Source organism: Brachyhypopomus gauderio, chromosome 17, assembly GCF_052324685.1.
Source record: "Brachyhypopomus gauderio isolate BG-103 chromosome 17, BGAUD_0.2, whole genome shotgun sequence".
In the NCBI taxonomy this organism is placed as follows: domain Eukaryota; kingdom Metazoa; phylum Chordata; class Actinopteri; order Gymnotiformes; family Hypopomidae; genus Brachyhypopomus; species Brachyhypopomus gauderio.
In genome coordinates, this window is record NC_135227.1 from 4,796,328 (window position 1) to 4,805,357 (window position 9,030).

At 42.9% G+C, this 9,030-nt stretch overlaps 1 protein-coding gene across 1 annotated transcript; it reads right to left on the minus strand.

The window, feature by feature from the left end:
- Positions 1 to 1,308: 1,308 nt before the first annotated feature.
- slc2a1c (solute carrier family 2 member 1c) lies at positions 1,309 to 7,016 on the minus strand. The gene is made up of 11 exons (XM_076978368.1): positions 6,901 to 7,016; positions 6,527 to 6,564; positions 6,069 to 6,167; positions 5,344 to 5,504; positions 4,957 to 5,197; positions 4,687 to 4,849; positions 4,316 to 4,500; positions 2,893 to 2,991; positions 2,607 to 2,708; positions 2,221 to 2,424; positions 1,309 to 1,925 (listed from the first exon to the last, which is right to left on the minus strand). Exons 2-11 carry the CDS (start codon positions 6,539 to 6,541, stop codon positions 1,746 to 1,748), a joined length of 1,449 nt encoding a protein of 482 aa, XP_076834483.1. The 5' UTR covers positions 6,542 to 6,564; positions 6,901 to 7,016; the 3' UTR covers positions 1,309 to 1,745.
- Between the last annotated feature and the right edge of the window lie 2,014 nt (positions 7,017 to 9,030).

A 9,030-nucleotide genomic window follows, 5' to 3' on the forward strand; every position in this document is an offset into this window, starting at 1 on the left:
CTATAATTTACAGGTCTGTTTAATTGAGCTGTAAAAGTGCATCGGCTTCTTTGAGTGTTTTGAGTGTTGATTTATTTATTTTTACCACCTTATGGCTTTGCTTTTTTTGTTTTTTACAAATGTCGGCAAACTGCACCACTAGAATTTAACCACTAGAGGGAAACCCTCCTAACAGGACCCAAATGCTGAGGAGATGGCGCTGAGGAGAGGAAGAAAAAGGGAACACCAACAGAGAAGAATTGCAACCACTCAAACCAAGCAGGGGGGTGGGCAGCAGCAGAGCACTGCTCGCCCCACTGTGCTACTAGGGATTAGGGACTACTAGGGATGCCACCTAGGTCTGACAAAAAACAAGGACACTCTGTCATACGCAAACGTAAATTGTTGACGGGTGGGGGGTGTTGGGGGGTGGAGAACGTAAATTGTTGACGGGGGGTCGAACGTAAAATGTTACCGGACACAGCGAGAAAAATGGACACAGCGAGAAAAAAATAAGTGTGCAGAAACAGTCAAAATAGTCGTTTGACCTAACCTAGTGAAAACCAGAACAGCGACGTGAAAACCGGGACAGTCCTGGGAAAACCGGGACAGGTGGCAACCCTAGGGACCACGGTGGGAAGAGCACTGAAGGGAGGCTAAGGGAGCGCCAGGTGGAGACATGAGTGGCAGGTGGCTCACCCAACCAAACGGGAGGAGTTCACATGGGAGCCAATCACCTGCTCTAAGGGATCTAAACAGCAGATGAAAAGGGAAGACCGCTAGGGCCAGAACTAGAAACCACATCACCACCAAAGAGGTGGAGGTGGGACACAGGAGCAGCCAGACAAATACAACAGGACTAAAGGTGACTAAAGGAAGGAAAAGACTTGAGAGACCCAGGAAACACAGGTGTGGCCTGCTGGAGGGAGTAAGGCCAATGAGCCCTGACCAGTTTCTGGCTCGTTGCCTCCCTCTGCTAGCCACCTGTTGGCACTGCGACCCACCCGTTACACTATTAACTTTTAATCGTCGAATTGCTTTTGTTGTGCCGGCAGCCATTTTTTGCGCTGCCTGACTTGTTTTGCAATCCCAGGCCTGAAGCTTTTGTTCAGGGGTAGCAAGAGTTAGAGAGCTAGAAAGAGATTTCCCACCGTCTATATTATAATACAATCATGTATTCAGTAGGACAGTTACTCCACTGCCTCACTCCCAGAGTAGAGTGGGGCTCTTATATTTGCGATGTACACCTGGGGTTTTACTACAAATCCCTGGGCAGCAGTCCGGCCCCAGTGAAAATGATTTTTATTGTTTGCTGGCATCATAATTACATTCACAGTGGTTACCACTGTGGAGCACCTTTTAATAAAGAACGTTTACAAGCATGACCTGTCGATGCCAAACAATGCCATCTGCTCCTGTAGAGAAAGTATAAATAAATATAAATCTATTCCTGTAATAATAAATTTATTATCTCATCCACACACTGCGCAGACAAGAGAAAGATTAGATTTCAGGCAAAGTCTTGGTTAAGAACATTTAGATGCCTTCATTTGCTGTATGTTTTGACACATCTTTTTTTGTCGTTGTTTAAATAGAACAATTGACGAATGTTTTGCATTGCAGTTTTCACTGCTCTGGTTTTACTCAGAGAAAAGTGACAAATATAGAGAGTTGTTATTCATGAATTATAACAAAATCAGGTACAACATTACTGGGTTGAGTCAAAGGAGATGCTAGGCTGGCTTAGCCTGGAGTAACCGGTGTCCTCAGGGGAAAGTATTGAAGCTGGTCTTGTTGTGCAACGGAATGCTATCGGCCCCACGGAACTCGGCGGCGATGTCGTCAAAGGTCCGGCCCTTGGTCTCTGGGAGGCGCAACATCGTGACCGTGAACGCTACGAGGGCCGTTGCCATGAAGATGAGGTAGACGTAAGCACCGCATAGTTTCTGTAAGGAACGAAACAGATTCAGAATATGTACTGCTACCACAGTCGTGCAGCTGAGCGCAAATATGTAATGCAAAATGTAATTCCAATACTGCAATGTGGAAGCAGTTTGTCTTGTTTCCTGACATTGGTGGAGCAGTGAGAGAAGTGAATGCTGGGTAATTTCTCCATGCAGTTTTACTAGGTTGCACTTAAACATATACAGGCCCATTCCCATCAGATACTTTGTTGTGTCATCTACTCTACAGAAAGACGGTAGTTCTCAGTTCTTCCTCAGTTCAAAAGGATGAACGTACCAATAGTGGTGGGAAAAAAAGGGCTAGCAAGAACTTCCCTCCCCAGTTCAGCATGCTGGTGAAGGCCATGGCAGTGGAACGGGCAGACTGGTCAAAAAGCTCTGCAGCGATGAACCAGGAGATGGGCCCTGGTCCGATCTCATACGCTGAGACCAGGAAAAAGACCACCAGCACCTGAACACTGCGAATTTCTGGGGCTATTTGCTGAGGTAAACATACAACAGGAAGGAGATTAGGTGGAAAACAAATGGATATACTACTGAAAAACAAAGAAAGAATTAGCTAGTGTCTAAACTTTTAATATATTATAATGTTTCATATATTTTAATGTAATTTAATATATTATTTAACATATATTTTGTTTTGCAAATCAGGGTTAATCTCACCAGCATGGAATCCGTGATGGTCATAAGTAAATTGCAAAGAGCTATAGACAGGTAGCCTGTGAGGAGCAACTTCCTGCGCCCTGCCCTTTCAACCAGGAAGAACTTTGAACAGAGAGAAAATCATGCAGTATGCATGCAGCATCACTTCCTTTAACAAAATACTGTCAAAGGCAACAATGCCAGATTAACCATTATTGTTAACACAGATAATTGTAAATGGTTTAGTCATCTACTACAACGTTACTAACAAAAACAGTACACTGTGTTTAGTGTTATCAGCACTCACAGCTAGGATGGTGAACACTACATTAATGGCTCCTACTCCCAGAGTCAGGTATGTTGCCTCCTCAAATTTGGCAAACATTTTAGTTGAATAATTGATGATCTAGAAGAGAAGTGAGAGACATGGGGAGATGCTGGGGAGAACCCTGACACACTAACCAAGACGGAGGAAAGAAAGACATGCGTAAATGTTTATTAATATAACAAAAGTGCATCATTATTTGTCTCCAAATAGGTTTTTTAACCACATGGCCAAACAAGATGATTTTTGTATTTTGATTTTTTCTGTATTATGAAGTACACTCACCGGCCACTTTATTAGAGACACCTGTCCAACTGCTCAACAACGCAAATGTCAAATCAGCCAATCACATGGCAGCATTTCAATGCATTTAGGCATGTAGACATGGCCAAGATGATCTACTGCAGTTCAAACCATTTATCAAAATGGGGAAGAAAGGTGATTTAAGTGACATGAATGTGGGATGGTTGGTGGTGACAGACAGGCTGGTCTGAGTATTTCAGAAACTGCTGATCTACTGGGATTTTCACGCACAACCATCTCTAGGGTTTACAGAGAATGGTCCGAAAAAGAGAAAATATCCAGTGAGTGGCAGTTCTGTGGGCGCAAATGCCTTGTTGATGCCAGAAGTCAGAGGAGAATGGCCGGAAAGAATGGCAAAAGTAACTTACCAGCTTACCTGAGTATTGTTGCTGGGATGTGGTGGAACGGGAGATTTGCATCATGTATGTGCAGCCGACAAATCTGCAGCAACTGTGTGATGCTATCATGTCAATATGGGCCAGACTCTCTAAGGAATGTTTCCAGTACCTTGTTGAGTCTATGCCACAATGGATTAAGACAGTTCTGAAGGGAAAAGGGGTTCCAACCCGGTACTAGCAAAGTGTACCTGTAATGGCGAGGCGTTTGTGATGATGCATTTGTGACGAGGCGGTTGCGCACACACACGCACACACGTTTATTGTGTAAAGATATAGCGCAGGCAGCGCACACTGACATCAAACATTCAAACGGCGTCAGACTCAGACGAAGACGAGCATGGGACACTGCGTAAATGCACATTAAATAGAAGAACTAAACGAGACCCAAGTGATAACGAGACCCAAGTGATAACGAGACCCAAGTGATAACGAGACAAGCCACAGGTGAGACCGATGAACATACTCATATAAACCCACCCCCACGGAAATACACATACTGTATGGAAATAACTAGATGTAGGCGACACGAACACACGCCCAAAGGGAGGGGTGACCGTACCTAATAAAGTGGCCAGTGAGTGTATATTCCTGTAACATTTTTGTTATCAAGAGCATGTCTTTATCAAGTCTTTTTTATGATAGTCAAATATAAATATGAACAACAATGTGAGTATTCAATTTAGTTTTGTAATGAGACAACTAACCGCATTAAATCCAGATAACTGGCTGCCCAGGTTTATAATCAGAACGAGTATTATGGGATGTCGGTAGCGACGCTTTATGAAGAATTCCCTGACAGTCACTCCTGCTTCGCTGTGGGAGGCTTCCTGTCTCATCTCCTCCATTTCCTGCAGGATCTGGTCAGGGTTTCCTCTCAACCTTCTCAAGGCTGCAAGTGTGAAGACCACGTGTCAGGTTCAGGTTTTTCACATTGGTCAGTGTCAGTGTGCTAAGGCAGAATGTCTCAAGCCCAGCCTCAGATTCTCCGAGTCAGGAAGCATTTTTGCTTTAACCCAAGCAGTATGGTTTTCTGTTGCATCGTTCAAATGTGTTGAGAACCCAAATAGAGTCTCACCAGCCTCCGCCTCTTCCTCATTGGCGCGGTTGATGAGGAGGTAGCGTGGGCTCTCGGGACAGAAGGGCAGGGTCACGTACTGGAGGAGCGCTGGGATGAGGGACAGAGAGAGCATCAGCGCCCAGAGCTTCTCTGTGCCCATCACGGTTTCCAGTCCCATCACCTGAAACACACACCCCAAACAGCTCGGAGGTTACACTTGCATCGATGAGAAGCAGGCCATGCCTAATCACTCCGTATCTGAGATGGAGAGAGAGTGGGAGGTCTCACCATGCCCAGTAGAATGCCCGAGGCGAAGGAGACCTGGTTGAGAGTGGCAAAGGCACCGCGGAGGTTAATTGGGGAGATACCCTGAATGTACAGCGGGTTCAGACTCATCACCAGGCCACAGAACAACCCGAAAATCAGACGGCCCACGATGAGAACTTCAAATGACTCGGACGTCTTGCTGAGGAACATTAGACAGGCACCCACTACAGACAGAGAGTTTGCTATGAGAATGGCGTTCCTCCTGGAGGAGGGAAAAAGTGAACACAAACCAATTGAAGACACAACAATAATGAAAATAATTGATATTATTATTTTAATGATTATTATTGATTTCAATGCATGACATCAGTGTTTCAAAAAGCAATTGGAGGTTTGCCAGTTTATCACCTCCCAAAACAATCTGCAAGGTCTTTGACTCCTAGTGACCCAAGGAGGGCTCCGAAATCTTTAATGCTGACTGAAAGAGACCACATGAAGGTGAGACTGTGCTCGGACATGGGCTGATTGTGCCTTGATTTCCATGTCGTGTTGAAGAATTCCTCGATGACCTGAGAAACATAAGATACGTGAGAATACTGTGGTTGTGTTGTTTTTTTTGCAATAGTCCAGCAATTTGTGACTCCATAAACTATTTCCAAATGTTCAGAGAACCTCTGATCGGCTGATTGAGCTAATACGTAAATATTCTTAATAACATGGCATCATGGCCTTTTATACAAATCACCGGATGCTGTTTAAATATTATAAGAGTGCAGCACTAGGGATGTTTCTGGGAGCACACTGTGGTCATGATGTCAGATGCCCTTTGCCTGCCAGTAAATCTAAGCACACGTTTTGTGAGGCTGTGTTTCACCAGCATGAAAGACATGACTAATAACCCCCCAGTGAAGCGAGCCGGCGTCCACACACAAGGCTGATAAATCAACATAGTCCAGACATCATAGCTACTTGTCTGCAAACACTAAGCTTTCCAAAAACGACAGTTTGCTGAACAGAAAAATTTCATAGTCCTGCAATGTTTACACAGATTTTTTCCCCCTCTGGGAAAGTCAGATAATCATGCTAGTAAATATTACATGCTACCATGGGTCTTTTGCCCATAACCTACTTACTCTGGCTGGTGAGTTCACGTTCCCAGTGTGATAACCAATCTGCAAGGAGCCCAACACAGCTGCCACCACTGAGGTCACCAGCGTTGCTGTCAACTGGCCCTGGCCATGGATACACCCGTGCCACCATTAATTAATTCCACAGGCTGTATGTAAACACGAGCTGGCTAATGTGACGAGCTTGCGATCTCTCGAGACGCAAACATTTTTCTCAGTTTCTTTCAATAGATTTTTCTCAACCAGTTTAGTTCATCATATTCAACAAGAAAGAGAGAACAGGACTGAATAAATGTTATTGTGATATCTAAATGTTTTGTCCTGGAAGCATGCAATTTCATGTCAATATGCTGTTAACTATTATGATGATATTCAATCATTCACCCCTATTATTCACAAAAAGTAACATTTATTTTCAAAAATGCCATAATATAAATAACTGTAAAAGAAGGAAAAGTCCAAACCTGCTGGAATGCCATCAGCCTTTCAAATGATTCACACCCTGAGCATCACAGAAAAGACTTAATATAAAACATATTTACTTAAGATCTTGTATTTCCAGTTATAGCACCACATCATCTTAAAGTGGTAAGTCACATTAATGAAAGTATATGAAGTCATACTCTACCTCAGCAATATGTATAATGAATTAGTTATAACATGAAGTCATAAAAACACATAGACAGCATCTTTAACCTTATACCTTATCTTATACCTTTAATGCACTTTAATGATCTTTTAGGACACACTAATGAGAGTAATGCCCTGACACAAACTACTTATTACTTACACTTATGAGGGACTATTTTAAAGCAGCATAAAACATTCGGTCCCTTACCTGTGTGAGTGAGGAGTGATGGTGTCACTAGATTTGTGCACAGTGGGCTTATCCAAACGCCTTCACTCTTTCCTGGCACCTCTTCTGTATCTAGACTTCACTAGTAGTGCACCACAGTTCACAAACGGCAGGGACTGCAGATGCCCTTGTTTTCCACCACACCACCTTCCAGGCCACCTGCCCCCCAGGCCAACTGCCCCCTGCCCACTGCCTTTCACCCTCTCGGTGCCTACCCCACAGTCGCCCCTGCCCGGGCCACATGGCTGTCTTCCTGCAGTACCACGTGATGCATGATGAAGTCTCACCACCGTGGTGAATTTGAGCAGAGTCTGAAAGAATGACAGCAATGGCTTCTGGGTAGGCTTGAGCTGTCGCAGGCCCACACTGACGTGTCTCTCTCTCTCTCTCTCTCTCTCTCTCTCTCTCTCTCTCTCTCTCTCTCTCTCTTTCTCTCTCTCCCTCTCTCTCTCTGATGGCAAGAAATGCATTGTTACTTAGTTGTTATTGTTTTTTTTTTTTGTATTAGTTTTCCAGGAATTTTATGAAAGGGCTAATTTCATTATTTCAAAATGCCATAGTTTTAAAGTCGACATAGTTTTAACTTTTTTGCTGATAGAGTTCATTCACTTTAAAGTGACTTTATTAAAATATATAAAAATAAAAAATTATGTAAAGATATTTGTCAATTCTACAAACCATTTACTTCTGTTTGAAAGTAGAGTTAATGCATTAATTGTTTAAACTCGTGTGTGTGTAATGACTTGTGAATGAGATTTGTGGGAACAGTATGTGTCTATGTCTGTGTGATGTGTGTGTGTGTGTGTGTGTGTGCTATGAGTATATATATATATATATATATGTATGTGCGTGTGTGTGTGTGTTTGAGTGTTAGGTGGTTACTGTCTGGTGTTCTTCACATGTGCTTGTCAGAATCCACAGTAATTGGGATTTAATTGGCTAAATGGAGCGATGAGTACTGAACATGACTTCGGTGAAGAAGCACGTGTGTGTCAGAGAGCGCACTGCTTACGCTGCTTTAGAGAAATGCCTCGGGGGCTTTGCACCTATGTTCATATGGCTTTGTTTACATGAACCGTGAGTGCTCTTTGCTTTTGATCTTACACCACCTAGAATAAGTGTGTCATCCAATCAGGAAAGAAAAAAACAAAACAACTGATGCTTTTCTGAGGGTTAAATGAGTTAGGAGAAACACCACTCTGGATGATAATGGAGTCTTAACACAGTTTGCTTTAGGTTATGGTTTTAACCACTCTGTTGTTCTGTCAGCCATTAATTCAAAAAATGTATGTGGTTGTGTGCCACGGTGCGTAGACAGATGGGCATGCTTTAGGAATGGTCCTGTTCAAACTTAAGAGAAACAGTTAATCTAATCCAGACTCTAATGGAGACAACATGTAAAATGGAGAAGCCGTAAAAGGATGAGAATCCTGACTTATTGTGGGAGAAAAACAAGAGACAAAAAACAGAAAAGCACATCGACGTTGACAAGTAAATGACAGATAAAAGGACTAAATATCACAGAAAAGGGACCACATTTGTGTGGTCACTGACTGTCTATAGGCGCTTTGCTCTGTTCTCATTGTATCTCTGAGGTAATTATAGCTAGCAAATGTCAGAAATGTGTACATTTAATCTAAGGATGGGGGAATAATTAAAGGCTCTCATGCAAAGGCAATTTAGTAATATAATACAGGGAGATAAAATATGTGGCTAATAAACCTGGGTGAGGAGACATTCCTGTGTAAAGACCACATGATTTAGCAGAGAGTCCACCGCGAGAGAAGTTGAGAGAAATCCTATAAAACTGTGGTGCCCTCCGTGTGTCCTGTAACCTCCAGATAACCCCCCCCCCCTTCCCTCACAACTCACTTCACACAAAAATGATTCATCACAAGCAGTGTGTTCACGTATGTGGATTCTTTGTAATCAAAATGGGGTTTAAAATTGAAATTATTAGTAATGTCTCTGCAATTCCTATCAATTTGCAAAATTAATTTCTAAAATTGTGATTAGGAACTCTGAATAAGAAATAAGTCATCAATGTTTAGAGGGTCATCTCCAATGAAGATTTATATTATTCCTATTATCACCAGCAGGGGGCTCACTCTG